The sequence below is a fragment of the Platichthys flesus genome, chromosome 12 (genome assembly GCF_949316205.1).
Source record: "Platichthys flesus chromosome 12, fPlaFle2.1, whole genome shotgun sequence".
Taxonomy (NCBI): domain Eukaryota; kingdom Metazoa; phylum Chordata; class Actinopteri; order Pleuronectiformes; family Pleuronectidae; genus Platichthys; species Platichthys flesus.
In genome coordinates, this window is record NC_084956.1 from 5,628,583 (window position 1) to 5,645,951 (window position 17,369).

At 44.6% G+C, this 17,369-nt stretch overlaps 1 protein-coding gene and 1 long non-coding RNA gene across 3 annotated transcripts; one reads left to right on the forward strand and one right to left on the reverse strand.

Moving 5' to 3' along the window:
• LOC133966640 (uncharacterized) lies at nucleotides 1-1,453 on the reverse strand. The gene is made up of 4 exons (XR_009923963.1): nucleotides 1,259-1,453; nucleotides 1,078-1,112; nucleotides 914-964; nucleotides 1-783 (listed from the first exon to the last, which is right to left on the reverse strand). It is a non-coding gene; the product is annotated as an uncharacterized LOC133966640 (long non-coding RNA).
• Nucleotides 1,454-1,911: 458 nt separating this feature from the next.
• tnfaip3 (tumor necrosis factor, alpha-induced protein 3) lies at nucleotides 1,912-13,828 on the forward strand. 2 transcript variants are annotated; one of them, XM_062400585.1, is made up of 9 exons: nucleotides 1,912-2,140; nucleotides 3,742-4,155; nucleotides 7,765-7,955; nucleotides 8,128-8,269; nucleotides 8,607-8,777; nucleotides 8,976-9,156; nucleotides 9,295-10,292; nucleotides 10,430-10,635; nucleotides 10,840-13,828. In XM_062400585.1, the coding sequence occupies exons 2-9, from the start codon at nucleotides 3,849-3,851 to the stop codon at nucleotides 11,125-11,127; spliced, it is 2,484 nt and encodes an 827-aa protein (XP_062256569.1). In that variant the 5' UTR covers nucleotides 1,912-2,140; nucleotides 3,742-3,848; the 3' UTR covers nucleotides 11,128-13,828. The 2 variants fall into 2 exon arrangements, with proteins under 2 accessions (XP_062256569.1, XP_062256570.1); XM_062400586.1 differs by lacking the exon at nucleotides 1,912-2,140 and adding an exon at nucleotides 2,195-2,481.
• Nucleotides 13,829-17,369: the final 3,541 nt, after the last annotated feature.

Below are 17,369 nucleotides of genomic sequence, written 5' to 3' on the forward strand. Positions count from 1 at the left end.
GCAAAACAGAGCATGACCAGAAGTCAATGATTTCTATGTGGGCTGTTGCGTTCAGGTACGTTTCCATGAGCTATGGAAACCCGAAGGTTTGAATGTTATTGAGGAGAATGAATGCACTTTTCCAGGAGAAAAAAAATGTGTCCTACGCTCTGATTCGCTGGAACAGCCTTTGAGGGAAATTTGCTATTTTTACCTATTAAATCAGTTTTTTGGTGTTTTGTAATTGTATGGTTTATTATTTGTAGTTACTTCATCAACATTCATCCTTTGTAATATTTTTAGTTAAATTTTACAAAAAATGTCATGTTTTATGAAGTACTTTGGTATTTTACATGGTTGTATACTGCCTTTGATGCATGATAAATAAATCCTACACACTTAAATAACTTGGGGATATAATTACAAATAAGAGAGTGAGAAGCAGATAAAGGAATCTTGCACCTCCGCATCCAGCGTTGCAACCGAGTCCACATCTGCTTCTGAGGTGCCCTTGAGCCAGACACCAGACAGTGGGTTTGACAGGAGAATTTCCCCACAGTGAAAACACACCGTGGTGAACTCAGTCACAATGAAGAACAGTCAGACTCTGCTGAGGAAGGAGAGTTTCTGGGTTGAGTGGTTTTTGATCCCCTCGGAGCTGATGCCTGCTGCAGGATGATGGTTTGTTTCTGAAGCTGCATCATGAAAGAGAGGATGACGCCACCTGTCTGTGACGCTGCTTTGTGCACAGCAGGTCGGAAATGCTCAGACCCCCTGGCGGCGGGGCCTGCAACTACATCGGTTCTGAAAGAGGCAGAGAGAGAGAGAGAGAGAATGAATTATGATATTCCAAAAAAGGCCCAGCCTCCAACAACACATATACAAATTCTTTCAAGATACTATTTCTCTTAAACAGACAAAAACCTATACGTACCTCGGCCTTAACATCAGCACCACAGGTGACTTCAACAAAGCTGTGAATGACCTGTGGGGACAAGTCAAGACGAGCGTTCTACACCATCAAAAAGACCATCAAGCTGGACATCCCAATTCAAATATGGATTCAAATATTAGACTCTGTGATAGAACCAAATTCACCTTTATGGGTCATGGTCTGTGGTCTGCTCGCCAACCTAGATTTTACAAAAGGGACAAACACCAAATTGAGACTCCACATTCAGATTTCAATATAAAACAATACCCACTCGTTATAAAAGCTTTTATTTTATAATCACAGACAAGAAAGTGACCCTGACACACTCCATCACAAAGGCCTCACCTGTAGTGACACCCAGGAGAGAAGCTCCCCCCCCCTCAGCCAGCTGGTCCTGGGAATCTACTCTCAAACACAACCAAAAGTCCCAGCACAGAGACCGACTAAACCAAATCATAAAAAAAACAAAAACAAAACTATTATAGCAACGTGCAAACACAGCAGCACGATGAGTCAATCACCTGTGTGTCCTCTGACCATCTGCACTGTGCTGACATCTGCACACAGACACACTTGATATAAATTTGTTTACAATGCATTCATTAACTTGAATGAATGTTTATAGCTGTATAACTAAATGGTATATACAACTATGAAACTAAGTTTATATTGCTCTCACTTACTTGTATTTACAGTTGTGTATTTTTAACAGGAAATCCAGATTCTTCTATTTTATTTTTAAGCAACTGACAGCACAGTCAAGTTCATGTCTGTTGCTTCTGCACTTGCTTTGGCAGTGTCAACGTCTGTTTCCTCATGCCAATAAAGCTACTTTGAATTGAATAGAAAAAATTGAGAGAGAGAGAGAGAGATCGAGAGCGAGAAAGAGAGAGTGCGCGAGAGAGAGAGAGAGAGAGAGAGAGAGAGAGAGAGAGAGAGAGAGAGAGAGAGAGAGAGAGAGAGAGAGAGAGGAGGGGGGGGGAAATGGGTGGACGGAAAGTCCCCGTGTGGAAATCCCCTTATGGTTGTTCGCTTAAAAAAGAAAAACTCTCGGTGGCGGACATGCGAGCTGCTTTGAACCGCGTCGCAACCTGCGAGGGCTCCGGGCTCGAGCTGGTACCGAGGGGACGAGCGGGCTGAATGGCGCCGTGGACCGCAGAGTGAAGTGGAGGACTAGCCCGAGCATCCGGCAGGGCTTTGTTATTATTACCCCGACATATTGCACAGGTAAGGCGGCCGTCCTCCCTCCTCCTCTCCCCCCCCCCCCCCCTCCCTCTCTCTCCTCCACATGTGGACACCGTGAAAACGCGGAGGCTGAGACGCGGCGGCTGCCACCGTCGTCCGGGGCCTTGAATGTAACGTGTGGCCGGGGGGACGTGGAGGAAGCTCGGAGCCTCCCTTCACGACAGCCATTGTTTACAAAGACGTCACCCTCCCTCCGGCGGATCGCCCCCCCATCACCACCACCAGCAGCAACCCGACAGCCGAGTGCAGCGTCGGTTAACGCCGCCGCCGCCGCGTCGGTCCCCGCGGTGCGAGACGCGCTTCGTCGCCACATTGTCTCGGAGGTAGTTGTCATTGGAGTTACGTAACTGGACGTGCGCTGTTATTGTGTGTCTGTGTGCAGCCGCCACCATCTCAACTCCTCCGGTGGCACCTCCAACCGAACCAGGGGCCTTCGGTGGCTCCTCCAGGGGTTCGGTCCCCTCATGTGACCGGGGAGCCCTGGACCGTACTGGCCTGAGTCTGCAGCTGCACCTGCACCTGCTGCTGTTTGGGTTGTGGAAGGCTCAGAGGCCACAGGAAGACAAGTGTCCAGGTGCACATGTCTGCAGAGAGGATGTTACTGCAAGTCAAAGAAGAAGAAAGTCAGCCAAACTCCAGGCCTGCGTGCTGACCATCACTTTCTGCTTCCTGTGAGCTGTCAATGTGCTGACTGGCTCTTCGTTTTGGGTGAAATGTGCCCTTTTAAAAAAAAGGAGTGGCACTGAACCCTCATACCCTTAAGTGCCATCCAGAAGAGAGGTTACTGTAGGGGGAAAAGTATTCAAATTCTAAAGTAACACATTATATTCTGTGTCTTTTTAGTTCAATCTGAACTTCCCAAATTCAAACCAGGAAACTTCATATTTGAGTTTGAAGTTGTGTAATAGCTGCTTGTGTAAAGAAAACATTCAAACAGTTGTTAATTGGAAGCGTTACATATTTCTTCAGATGGGATGGAAGAGGAATTTAATTGAGATGCTTTAAAAATTAAACTTCTATCCTCCTCAAAGAACTTTATCGAGACCAATGTGCTGTAGCTAATGTTTTTTGTATTAGCTACAGCACAGACATGAATATTTGTCTTGTCTTATATTTCTAACAAACCCTGAATCCAGGCAGTTTTGCCTTCTCGAGGAAGGAGCGGGCGAAGGGAGGAGGCCTTGGGGCCGTCGCTGTGACCTTTATCGCAGCCTGGGAAGCCCTGGGTGGCCTCGGGTGGAAGTCTGGAAAACACCAGTTTTGTTGTTCGAGGACTTTGAGCTCGGCGGGCAAAGGGAAACTCTCAAACCCTGTCAAGACGAAAGAGAGAATTAAAAGAGCCAACAAGGATGAAAGGGCTCTTTGTGTACTTTTATTGTGTTTGGTCGTCAGCTTCCCCAGCAGTGGGATGATCCTGTGCGTCGGGTTATTTCCCGGACAAACTCTAAATTAAGTTGTGTCTTGAGTCTCAATTAATAAGGACGGGACTCTCCGCTGTGAATTTCCCACCAGTCGTCTCTGCTCTTTTCTACTGTACACTACTTTGAAGTGACATCTCCCCTTCTCCCCTTCTCTCCATCCAGTTTCCACATTGTGCGGCCATCGGCGGTTGGCGCCACCTCCTCCTTCTCCTTGTTCCTCGTTTCCTCTTCGTCCCCCGTCCTTCCATCCACCGGGCCATCCGTCCGCCATGTCGCAGGGTCAGAACTTCCTCCCCAAATTCCTGTTTGTCTCCAACCTGCTGAAGGCGGTGAAGATCCGTCAGCGAGTGCCCAGCGACGTGGTGAAGCCGGCGGCCAGCGGCGGCCTGATGCACCACCTGCGGGGCATGCACAGGTACACTCTGGAGATGATCGCCATGAACCACTTCCCGCAGGCCTTCAGGGAGGTGGTGCAGGCTGCCATCCTGGACCGAGCCATGCAGGCCTCCCTGGAGCAGGAGAAGAAGCTCAACTGGTGTCGGGAGGTGAAGAAGATGGTGCCCTTACGCACCAATGGTAAGAACGATTTGTTTTGACTGATGGTGTCTGACATCTCCAGTAACCCAGATTTCTTTGGTTTTCTTACTTGGGTGTGAAACTCCAGGAAGTTTGTGAGCACTTAAGTGAGGTTTTGGGATTCATGGTTTGTCTCTGGTTCACAGAGCTGATGTCAAACTTAAATTCCTTGATTTCACCAAGTATGGTGATCTGCTCAGGGGAGACATATTTTTTTGTTGTCAGTTTTGTTTCACTTTCTAAACAGCGGAGATGTGCTATTTAAATTCTCAGATGTTATTACTCACAGGCAGAGTTACCGTAAGTGACAACCAGCGAGTGACACAGGTTCCATTTCACATACATTCACTTAAGCCCCCTTTTCATTTCACTGAGCCGAGCGTTTGAGGTCAGTCAGCCCTTTGCCAAGTCATGTTTTCTGTTTCGTGGATGTTGCAACATGGGAACATCCCAGAGTGGGCCAACGTTTATAGACACTAGGCTTGATTACTTCTGATCTTACTGCTCTGTGCTCGGAAATTCTCTGGCTTCACACGTGGGACTATTATTTACCGTTAATGATGTTTTTCGGGCTCAGTTCTTTCCACCGTTTTTCATTTTTTACAACCTTTGTTCTGTGTAGGTGTGAATGTCAGAGGATCTGAAAACATCTCAAGTCATTTTCCCTCGCCATCCCCACCTGCCAGACTGATGTAGGTTTATGTCACTGCCTTTGTGACTCTGAGATGTGTCACAGCCCAGAAGCCGTTCAATGTGGCCAAATCCAACTGTGTCTCATTGTCTCTGCTGACTCTTATCTACATGGCAAGAGTTTAAGACTCAGGTCCATTTTTAGACAAGCGGAAAAAAACAGTTCATGAAGGGAAACGTCAGCCGTAGCAGAAGAAGAAGGAAGCAGAAATCCAGCAGTGTTAAGTTTGACTTAAACCCGTGAGTTTCCAAAGTATCTTTCTTTCTCATTAGAAGCGATTTGACCCTCAGCAGTGTGGTCAGTTAGACATTCCAGTATCAATCACATCCTGTAATTAGCACCAGTAGCCGGATGGATGAGGAACTGGTTTGTGCCATGTCCTGATTTACGTCTTTCATAAAGATTGAAACGAGGGGCCCTGTCGATTCCGAAGCGAGTCATTTCTGTAGGAGTTACTGTAACTCTCACCATGGTTCCTCTTCAGAAAAGACCCCTGAACTGAGCACAAACTCTTTTGACTTCTGCTTCCAGTAACCTGGATGGAATTTCCTGGCCCGCAGAGATGATGTCACAAAGATGAGACAGAATTTAGAGCTGGAGTGTCTAACTCTGAAGGACCCAGACGTGACTTTGAGCATAGGACGGATAACACACACACACACACACACACACAAAGGACTGACTGCTGCTGAGTCACTGGCTCTCAGCACACACACACACACACACACACACAGAACGTGAGAGAACAGAAGTCCATGAACGTCCAGCGATTGTAGGTCACATTAATCAAGCTTCTCAGAGTCTTAACACATCATCTGGGACACAAATTCAACCTCAAGCACAAAATCTTTTCCTCAACCCTTCATCTCCGTGAATGAATATTATTAAAACAGCTTTTCAATCCATTTCCCAAATCTGACGTCCTCTTTCAGACACTCTCTCCCTGGAAAAAGTAACTGGGTCACATCCCTTTTTCTGGCTTCATTCAACTTTTCCACGCACTGAAGAAATGCTTCATTCAAATTCAGTGTGTCATCTGTGTTGATGATGCATGTGAGGGTTTTTCCCAAGCAGCATCCCATGTCTGTCATGAGTCCCCAACACGTAGTCAGTTGTTCAGCTACAATACACTTGAGTCTACAACAGTGTAGTCGCAGAGAGGACACACATACGGCCACTGTCTCCAGTTCATGTTTCAGGTCATGTAGAAATCCAGATTGTTTGGCCAGATGCACTCGGGTTCTTTCCAGAGCGGTAGCAAAGCTGGTCTTGGCCAGGACTTGTCTTAATACGCAGCTTTCAGACAAAGCGTGGAATACAAACAACATTGCTAACTTCCATCACCTGGATGGCAGAACGGATGAGGATTAAGTCTGGTCCTATGCTAGTGTTTTCAGGAAGTGTCCCAGCTTGCCACAGAGGAAGCGTCTATGTTTAGACTGATGGGACCAGCAGACCTTCTTTCATCCTCAGTCGTCAGGAAGCTTAATTCAGGGTCACAAGTCTGTGTGTTTTGTGGACGAAAGGGAACTGATTAAACAAACGTGTTAGTTCCTATTTCCTTTTCTACACCTGTGTGTGTGTGTGTATGTGTGTGTGAGTGTCTGTCTTCTTTTCTCACCAGAGTGCCGTGCGTATAATATACTTTTTGTTGAGAGTGATGCAAGAGGGCCGAAATAAAACAAGAGCTAGCTGGTCTGAAATACAAGTGCATGTATTCTTTTTCTAACAGTACAATGGGATTTCCTGAATGACAACTGTGTAACACATCATGGTCACCCTGCAGCACAGGTGATGTTATTCTGAGGGATGAAATCAAAAATTGGTGAAAGTCACGAACGTCAACCATTACATTGAATTATTTTTAATATAAGTTACAACGAATGCTCTTCCTTGTAACATGAACACAACTCTTAGAATAGGGTTATCTCGGCCTGTTTGCATAAGGTGCATGTGAACTGTTGCAGGGTAAACATCAGCGAACGAGGCAGCAGATCGGAAAGATAAAGGGAAGGTTTTGCACATTGCATATCACTGTAGCCTTTTTGCATGCGTTATCTCAACGCTCCCTGATCGCTGCTTTCATTGGGTGTTGATAGCCATAGTTAAAAAGATAACATTCCATCCTGTCCAGGCCACACCCCTGTGGAAAGTCCAGGACTAGCTGAGTAGCTCTGATGCATCGGGATCATAGGAGGGGGAACACACGCACAAAGGCAGAAATTAGCACAGGGAAATTCCTGTGTTAGTGTGCAGCAGGTTTTTTCTTTCTTTCAGCGCTGCACACATTGACAAACATGGGCTCTCCTGTTTCTCAATGAGAGAAAGACCCGGAGCAGCCATTGTGAATAAAGAAATACCAGGAGTTGTAGTCACTCCTTATCTATCACGCTATAACCCTAACCCACGCACAAATACCTTCTTGAGAAACCAACTCTTTATCTCGCTGGACGGTTTGTAGAATGTAGAATAAGTACTTTTCTTTGACATGAAACCAGACAACACTATTTATGGAGGTTCACCAGGCAGATTAGGGATATTAAAAGAAGTGACATTTCATATTTCAATAATGTTTTTGAGGTGAAATAAGGGCCACATTGAAGTTGAGCTTTGTCTGTAGCGTTTGCATACTTTCAGACATGTGAGGGTCATATAATAGTCTAGACACCAGATAGTGTGACAGCCTGGAAATCCCCCTGCTTTCGTTACACTTGTGTGTGTGTGTGTGTGTGTGTGTGTGTGTGTTTGTGTGTGTGCGTGTGCGTACACTGCAATTGTCTGTTGTGTATGCTGTGCACCTATCACATTTGCACATTCACATGCATGTCCTGCTTCAAAACTGTAGAAGTTTGTGTGTGCGTATAAAACGAACTACTCCTTGTGCTAATATTGGATGTGTTCCTCTTTTGTGTCTCCAGGAGATGGGAACTGTTTGCTCCATGCGGCCTCCCAGTACATGCTGGGCGTTCAGGACACAGACCTTGTTCTCCGGAAAGCCCTCCATGGCGTTTTGAAAGAGACGGACACTGGTGGCTTTAGAGCTCGCTTCCAGGCAGAGCTGCTCCAGTCCCAGGAGTTCACCCAGACCGGACTCCGATACACCACCATGGTATGAAGACTAGACCTCTTCCATGTTCAAAGCCTTTTCCATTAACTTGCATCTTTACCTGCAACTTTTTAATTTCCGACCAAGAAAGTATCTTGTGTAATGAAACCAATTTAAGTAAATCTTAAGTTTGTATCCTAAGTTTTTGTGCGTTTGTGTATGTGCACATTCCCAGAACTGGGAGGAGGAGTGGGAAAAGATTGTGAAGATGGCATCTCCCATCTCCAGTAGCAATGGCCTCCAGTTTGATTCTCTGGAAGACATTCACATCTTCGTCCTCTCCAACATTCTCCGCAGACCCATCATCGTCATCGCAGGTAGACACCTTCTACCTTCTCTATGTGTATAGCTCCTTGTTGGCCATTGAAGACTCACTGGTCCTGTATGTAGAATAGAGTCTATTATTTGTTTAGTAGTTTTCATGTTTGATTCCACTGTATCACCTCCCATCAGCTTTAGTTTGCAGATGTAGAGTGGGTATTGTGGTTGAAATATAAATATAAGGATGATAAATATTCTGAAAAATATGTATTTACCCTCTAAAATGTATTTTCGTTAATGAACGTGTAGAAAACGCATCCGATAAAATGTGCATCACACAAAAGTTGTTCTTGGACTTTCTTTAAATAACTTGAATCTCTGTTCTTCCAACAGACCAGGTGGTCAGAAGTATGAAATCTGGCTCCTCCATCTCTCCTCTGAATGTGGGTGGGATTTATCTGCCGCTGCAATGGCCGCCCACAGAGTGCTACAAATACCCAATAGTGCTTGGCTATGACTCCCAGCACTTTGCACCCCTCATCACCATCAAAGACAGTGGTCCAGGTAGGAAGCTCTTAATGCCTCTTTCACAAGCGTGCTCACCCAGGTGTCCTGTTTCCACAAAACAGATGTTAATGGCTGGATGGGGGGGAAACTGGTGTTATGAAGCTGACCTGATAAATGGAAAAAAAGACAGAGCCTTGTTATGAGGTTTGCTCATATTTTTTATTTCAATGCCATGTCTTGGTCGGTATTTCCCAGAGATCCGAGCTGTGCCGCTGATCAACCCGGGACGGGGGGACTTCGAGGAGCTGAAGGTTCACTTCCTGATGGAGAAAGAGCAGCAGCAGAAGGAGAGGCTTCTCAAAGACTACCTGTTCCTGATAGAGATCCCTGTCATAGGCCTGGGCTACGATGTTCTAAGGATCGTCAACGCTGCAAGGTACGTAAAGCCTGTAAACTCTGTAAGAGAATAACGTCTCAGATGTAGGTCATAATGTCAAACGCTTCAAGAGCTTTATATTGTTAATATATTTATATGATAATAATAAAGAACCACTTTGTATGTCTCTGTCTGAAGGCTGGACGAGGGCAATCTTCCTGAAGACATGAACCTGATGGAGGACTACCTGCAGCTCGTCAACCACGAGTACCAGCGCTGGCAGGAGGACAAGGAGCAGGCATGGGCTGCCCAGCCACAGCGCCCGCCGCCCTTTTCCGTCTCCCAGCTCTCCCTCATCGAAATCCGCTGTGCCACACCACGATGCACCTTCTACGTCTCTGTTGACACGCAGCCTCATTGCCACGAATGCTTTGAGAAGCAGCATGCCACCCCCGGTGGAGGAGTGAGGATAGAAGGGGTGATACAGGCCAAGGGAGCAGGGGTACAAGGTGGGGTTGGTGTGTTGGTGGGTTCGGAGGTTGAGGTGAACTCTAGAGGAGCTCGAAGCAGCAGCCCCCCCTCCTCCTCGTCTGGAAGAGGGGTGGTGATCTCCAGCCCCCGCTCAGCACCACCTACCGCCCCCAGCCTCAGCCTGTACAGTGAAACTCATGCCATGAAGTGCAAGACCCCCGGCTGCCTCTTCACTCTTAGCGTAGAGCATGATGGACTTTGTGAGCGCTGCTTCAACTCCAGGCAGAGCCAAGGAGCCCCTGGAGCTGGAACGGCTGCCACAGGACTCCCAGGCCCCAACGGGGGGCCTACAGTTCCCCACCCAGCCCAGGGCTCCGGCTGGACCCAGTGGGGGGGCTCTGAGACAGAGACAGAGCGCTGCAGCATGTGTAGACAGGAGGCGTTCAGGATATTCAATGGCCTGTGTCCACCCTGCATGCAGAAACAGCAGGCTCCAGAGAGGGGAGAGCCTCAGCAGAGCAACCCCAGAACTGAGGCCTCGTCTTCAGCTTGGAGCCAGGCCAGGGACGCTGAGCGGCCGTGCCTCACCATAACACCAGGACACACCTCAGCCTGGCAGGCCCCTCTCGCACGGCCCTGTAAAAGATCTGGTTGCCAGTTCTTTGGGACGCAAGAGAAGTTGGGTTTCTGCACTATTTGCTACGTAGACTATCAGACCAACCACCGTAAGTCCTGAAATCAAGTTAAGGGTTTTCAGAAAAATAAATTGTATTGTTTATAAAAGTCTGCCAAATTGTTTATGTAATTTAAGATTGGATTTCCTCTTTCCTTCTTTGCTGATATGGGCCACTCTCTGTTTCAGACATGACACCTCCCGTCGCCCCGGCCCAGAGCCGGCATGGTTTGGAGGCAGGCTTCCAGAATGCCACCAGGTGTCGTGGGCCTGGGTGTGGTGCGGTTGGCAAGACAATGCTGGAGGGCTACTGCGACAAGTGCTACGTCAAAGAGCAAAGCACACGGCTCAACCAAGTGGCACATCGCACACCACACTCGCCTCCTCTAGTCGTGGTAGGGGATCATCCACACAGCCCTGATGTCTCTCTTGATCTACTCTTCTTAATCTTTGTTTGTGTTATTTGCCTCTGTCGTTTTCTGTCATTCTCTCCTATTTTCTCAACTTTCGCAATTTCCAGCTGATCCACAGATGCCAACAGACCCCTCATCTGTTTCTCTTTGCTCCCTCCTCTCTCCTCTTTGTCTTTGTACAAAAAGCGTGACCGAGCAGTCAAACCCAGATCTTCGCAGCAATCCCAGACCCAGACCCAGACCCAGACTCAGTGCCGGCGGAGTGGCTGCAGCAACGTGTCCCCGGGTTGCACAGACCTTTGCCCAGAGTGCCACACACGAGGCCAGGGCAGAGAGGTGGGCAGGCGGGCGCAGGCGCCCAAGGAAAAGTCCAAGCAGCGGTGTCGGACGCAGGGCTGCGACCACTACGCCAACCAAGAGAAACAGGGCTACTGCAACGAGTGCGACCACTTCAAACAGGTCTACCGCGGCTGACCACATTCCCATGCACGCAACAACGATGGCGACACATTGCTAGCACGCTAGAGCCGCTGCCCTGCTCTGGGCGCCCCATGCCAGTCAATGCACCTCTGATACTAACTAACCAACTAACTAACTAGCTAGTGACTAACTAGTAACCTTATGGCCTGAAAATCAAACCCCCCATGTAGAATGTGAAGAGAGAATGTGTGTACGTGGGGGGGAGTGAGAGAGTGTGTGTTTGTGTGTGTGTGTGTTCGCAGTAGACATGGCCTCCAGAATACCTCTTTGTGCAATTATTATCATCTGATGTGCCCTGTGCACCTACACCTGAGAGGTTTGGCTTCATGTCAAAGCAACTGACTCAATTCTTGTGTACAATATGTATTTAGAGGTCGTGCCGGACAAAATGATTGTATGTCGACATAACAAGAAGCATCTGACATTGCTTTCTAGACCACAGCCAAGGATTTATACCCCTACGTCTCGTCTGACCGACTCTCCGTCCGTCTTAACCCATCTGTGTATCTGTCTGCCTGTCTGTCTAGCATTTGCTCTGTAGAGTGAGGGCTGCAGTAGTCGGTTGAACCCCAGCAACAAAATCTGCGGAAGTAGTAAGCAGAAGTGAGCAAAACTGGGCAAAGCAAAGTCAGTGATGTTCTAGATATGAAACATGTTGTTCACCACTGTTGAGCTTACTTCTCCAAAATCATCCATTTATGTCCTTCCACAGTAGTTTTGCCAAAAACAAAAAAAAGGCTTTCCTGCAATCAATATTGTAAAAAAAAATTCAAGAATTATTTTTCTTCCATTAGTCAATCAATAGCAGTGTTGGTTTATATTTCAAGTTCAATTGACCTCAGTATTGTGACTTCTCTGTTAAGTGAAGTTATCATTGTGAGTGGTTTGATATGTAAAGTAAGAACAGATCATGTGTCCAAACAGTGCAAGACAGACAGGGCCGGCCCCTGCTTGTTCTGGTGCTCCATGTACAGAAACACAAGCCTCTCTCATTGTAGCCAACATGCTGGCGGTGTCAGCGGACAGAAGGCAGAGCACACAGTAGAGACAGGACTCATTCTCTTTCTAGTCCTGCTTCACGTTCTTAGTTCCCCCTCTTCTCATCCTAAACAGATCTGTTGCCTTGGACATTGTTTTCCTGTTTACCGTCAACTGCAGCACCTAGAGCAGACACATGCGCTCACATACCCACACAGGCAAATGTTGTGGTTCCACTCCTTGGTAAATGGGGATTGCCAACTATAGAGAGAACTGACAACACAATGACCAGTGCAGTCTGGATGATTATTCACCTTACCAACACACACGCACACAATTTGCACATGCAAACACAGCTCTGAGAGATTGTATGCGCCCCACCCCTGCCAGAGGTGATAGGTAAATAAACCCAGAATCCATCGCTCTCTGGCGCCGCTCCACTGGATGGGCCAAGGCGACAAGTTTAAAGCTTCAGAGAGCCATCCCATCGCCTGCTTTGGCTAGTCTTGTTTATCTGAATGTGTTTTGTGCTGCTGCTACAACAGCACAGTTTTGGGGCTGATCCTCAACAAGTTTTGCCTTTTTAAGTAGTGATTCAAAAATATATGGACCAGAGGGGCCTGATCAGTGATCCTAGATCAGTGCCCCCACCTATTAAATGCTTTTGTGAATATGGATCTTGGTCCACATTGTAGGACCTTCTTACCCGATGCCTCATCTCCAACACACACACACACAAACACACACACACACAGTGTACGCATTTGTGTGTCTGGAATACACAAAACTCACATTCCTGTTTGTTTTTCTTGTTTTGGGAAATTTTTAATTGTATTTTGATACATTTGGTTTTGTTTCTGCCAAAAAAAGACAAAAAAACATGTGCCATCAATCACCAAACAGTTGTTGTTACCTCCTTAAAAATGGCCAGCCTGGACCATTCTGAACTAATAAGAGTGCCACAGATAGACATCTCCAGTCCTGTGTCACTGCAGATTAGAGCTTATCAAGCTTGCTTCTGCTGAAGTCCCCCATCTTTCCGTGTCTATTTTATCTAAATATGAAAACATATTTACCTAAAGAGATAACCTTTCTATAAAAAGTTAATCAAATGCAATGTGACGTCAAAGAGTTATTCCCCTCATACATCTGCTGAAGAACTCAGCTGCAATAGGCAGATGTCCATCTGTGGCTCTAGTTAGATAAGTGTAGACAAACAGGCTCTCGGTCTGCCTTTCCATTCAACTGTATCTAAAGCTGTCGAGCCGGCCCGCGTGTTGACAGCCTGTATGTAGATCTGTGTGTGCTTTAATCACCTCTAGACAAACCTTAATCAATTAAAGGCCAATTAGTGGTCTGCTCTTCAGTACCCCTTAATAAGGTTTTCGGGGCTCTGGCCGAGCTCCACTGGGAGATGATCACGTAAGTTGCACATGACTTGTCTAAGCTGCTGAGGCATTTAGGGAATGGTACTCCGACTCGCTTAGGGACATTCCAACAGTAGGAGGAGCATCCGCGTGAGAGCAGAAGGTGTAACAAAAACATGCAAACGGTTTGGAAGTTTCTTTGTGTGACCTTTTCAATAGGGTATTGTGTGAAAAAAAACGCCTGATTTTATTTGTTAAGTATTTATTCATATCAAGATATCTGTATTGTGTGATTCAATAATTATTTATATGTCGTCCTGAAATGAATTATTTTTATTAAGAAATCTGAAGATCTGTCTCCTGTGGTTCTTGTCTCTATTGTTTTGTGTGTCCTTTCCAAAACAAACACTGACCTTGTCAAGGTGCTGTGTATGGTTCTAGTACAGCACCATTCACCAACCATACAGTGCATGACTTGGTCGAGGGTAAGTTAAGGGATATGGTTTTGATTGGGCTGTCCACAATGAAAGCAAGTCTTAAAAAGTATACCTGCACAAACCTGTGTGTGTATATGAGACACACAGGCAAGCCCTTGCACATACAGTTTTCTTGTGTGTGTGTGTTTTTGTAAGATTTCAACATTGCACTCTTATTACAGCGTGGCCTCTCTCTGCCTTGCTGGGTTTTGCCTAAATCGGTTATTGCTGAAAAGCAGCCGCTCACTTTTGGCACCAAACTCCTCACCAGTGCAGCAGGTACAGATCACAGGCCTGGTGTAGATGTGCAGCGTGCACCATTCCCCTCTGCTTTACTGGGTTAGCTGGTTTTTTTCTTTTGTTTCACATTTTCCCAACAGAAAGTTTAAACAGTTGTTTTTTTCTCAGGTTCTTTCTTTTGTCTCTAATCTGTTCTTTCCAGGCTTTTATTAGAGTCTCCAGTTTTTAAAAATAAAATAAATGTGAACCCCCACCCTCACACAGTTTACTCAGGAGTGGATCATGCAGTGGGAGGGAGTTTTTTATATAAAAATACATGTGGCAGGGCAGAGGTGACATTCAACATGCGTGGGGCTGCAGGTTTGTGCGTGCGTGGGTATCTACCACTGTGAGATTGGTAGGCTCATGTGGTTTCCTGGAAATACCCCAGTGTGCAAACACTCCCTAAGCTCAACTGCTCCTCTGCAGACGAGCGCAGATTGACTTGACGTGTGACAGCTTCACTGATGTGACCTATTTTCATCACTGAGGATCTGTGGTTAAAAAGGTTGCAGATATCTACCATTTATAAGAAATGCTGTTCTTTAAAATAACAAATACAGAAGGGTGTGTCCTAGAAAAAATGCATTATCTAAAAGCTGAATGGGAGATGAGGTGGAAATCAACATTATGACTGAAAACATATGCAATGCTTTTTTTTTCCAATAATTATCTCATGGTGGAAACTGTTTTGCAAGATCAAATGTAAAAAACTAAATAAATATTAAATGTATTAAATGGGATGCCAAAGAAAATACTCTTCACAGGCCTAAAACAAAAAATCATTAATTTAATTCTCAATTTTCTAAATTCAGTTTGTTTGAAGACAGTAAGTTTGGACTGAAGATTCCCATCCTTTTATTAATAAGTGTTAAGCGTTAAGTGTTAAGTATAACCTGGAGTGGAGTTTTGACCTCACTTGTCAAAACAGACGTGTAGAATGGTCACATGATATAGTAATTTAAACAAAAGGTTATAAATGTTGTGTGGTTATTTGTGGTTGAACACAACTGCAGCAGCACACAGGCTCAATATGAGATGATTAAGTTATTAAGTTGTTAATATTGTACTTTAGAACAGTGAAAGGTGTAAGTATCAAAACCACATTGTGGAAAATTATTATTAGCCAAAGTCTGCTGTTCAATATTAATAATGCAGGAAAATGGCTCATTTGAATGCTGAATACTATATATCATTACTTGTGCTTACCTTTAATGCAGTTTAATCTGAAATGATTGACTCTATTACAAATTCAGGATCAGCAAAGTACAGTAGCAACACTTGTTAGATAAAAGTAGTGCTGTAAATAGAAAAATGTTTCCCTCTGACTTCTGAGTATACGACTTCATGTACTTCCCCCACTGGTAGTTCAGGTGTTTAAAGGTGGAGCGTTGGGGCTGGTGTGGTATTCTAAGAATTCGTTGTTTGACTTGTGATAATGTGACAAGGTGAATTGTAAAGTAAAGTGTTAATGCCATAATGTCTGTGGAATATCATAAAGACATCAAACTCAAAATGACAAAAAGAGACAAGAAATCCATACGACCCCAGTCTGTTCGATTCGTCACCACAAACTGCAAAATGAAAATGTCAAATCTGGATTTCAACACCGTTTCTATTTATGAATGAGCCCATTGAAGTCTGACTCACTTCTGTTTAAAAGTAAAATGTCGCAAAAATCAAAAGTACTGGGGGGAGTCATTGGAAAGGAAGTGTGATGTTGTGCAATAGGAAGAGGGTGTATCCATGGTTATCATTTCTAACACTATTCACAAGCAGCAACAAACAAAGAGGTGAGATCAAAACTTCCACTGAACAGTAACTCACACATCTGTAACATTCTGCAGGGAACTTTCTCCTTCAGGTGGAAATAAATAGCCTCCATATCTTTGATTATTAAAATGTTCCACTAAATGAAATATGATCAAACCTTATCATCTAGTCTGAGCAAATTTGAGGTACTTGCAATTATTTGTTCTATTTATTACATTTCTTATAAAACATTAATAAGAAATACATACACTTTTAAATGTTTTCTAACACACTTATAAAGTTGTAGGCAGATACAATAATATTTTGTGCTTTTTTATATAATCGTACATTAAAAAAATTATATAAAAAAAGTTTGTTTAACAATTACACATTAACCAATTTATAACTGTATATGAATGTGTTGATAAGTCTTTAAGACATGTTGAGCTCAAAGAATGATTATTGATCAGTACAAGTACATGTAGTATCTAACTTATTAACTCAAAGTACACTCACTAGATTCCTTCTAGACTTTCAGTCACATCTTGTGTCCTCTGTAGAGAGATTTGCTCAGTTGTAATAAAGTGATGAAATGTCATAAACAAGAATGTAATATCTAATATACATAAACGTAGATGATTGACTAACCCTAACAGTTACTACATTCAGAATCATTCAGTTGATACCCTTAAAGAGGAGATATAAGAATTCATGAATTTCTTAGGACAACTTTATGAAGTCTTTAAACTTGTTTCAAATTATAGTATAGTGTGTTATGACAAAGTATTATACTTGTAGTTTGTTTCTTTTCTTTCCGTTTCTCACGTCCTCATGTGAAATGTCCACAATTTCACAACCAAATGACTATTTATGATTTCAAAGTAAATCTGTCTAATCCTGCAACGATCCCATGAGTGCGTGCATGTGGGAGTGTTGCTGGTGACAGGTGATTGAATGAAAAGAGAAATGAAAGTGACAGAAGCCAGGGCTCAGCACACCAGGTGATATTTGACCCTGTAGCTACACAACTCTTTACTTTCTGCAGTTTTCTTAGTTTTATTGCAACGGTAACTGTAAATGTTTTTATTATCAGCATAATATTCTCTGTTGAGGCTGCACTTCCCTCGTGGGGATCCCCAGCACTTTTATCTAATCTAATATACAAAGAATTCAAATGACCAAGTTGTGTTTTAATAATTACATGTCAGCTATTTATTTTCGTTTTGAATCTTTGTTTCCAAGCTGCAGTCAGATAATTGTGACCAGAAACTCCCTCTTAAGAAAGATCCCTGAGATACCATGACCTTTATATTCTTAAGGTGGAGCTGGTGACAAGTGTCTGTCAAACCGGTTTCACATGCCAACACAATAAATAACAAAGACA

Bases quoted from the DNA above. Each gene is read 5' to 3' on its own strand.
- tnfaip3 (XM_062400585.1), top strand. From the start codon at position 3,849: ATGTCGCAGGGTCAGAACTTCCTCCCCAAATTCCTGTTTGTCTCCAAC. The intron at 4,156-7,764 runs GTAAGAACGATT...TTGTGTCTCCAG, and splicing joins GGTGCCCTTACGCACCAATG to GAGATGGGAACTGTTTGCTC. The intron at 8,778-8,975 runs GTAGGAAGCTCT...GGTATTTCCCAG, and splicing joins CATCAAAGACAGTGGTCCAG to AGATCCGAGCTGTGCCGCTG.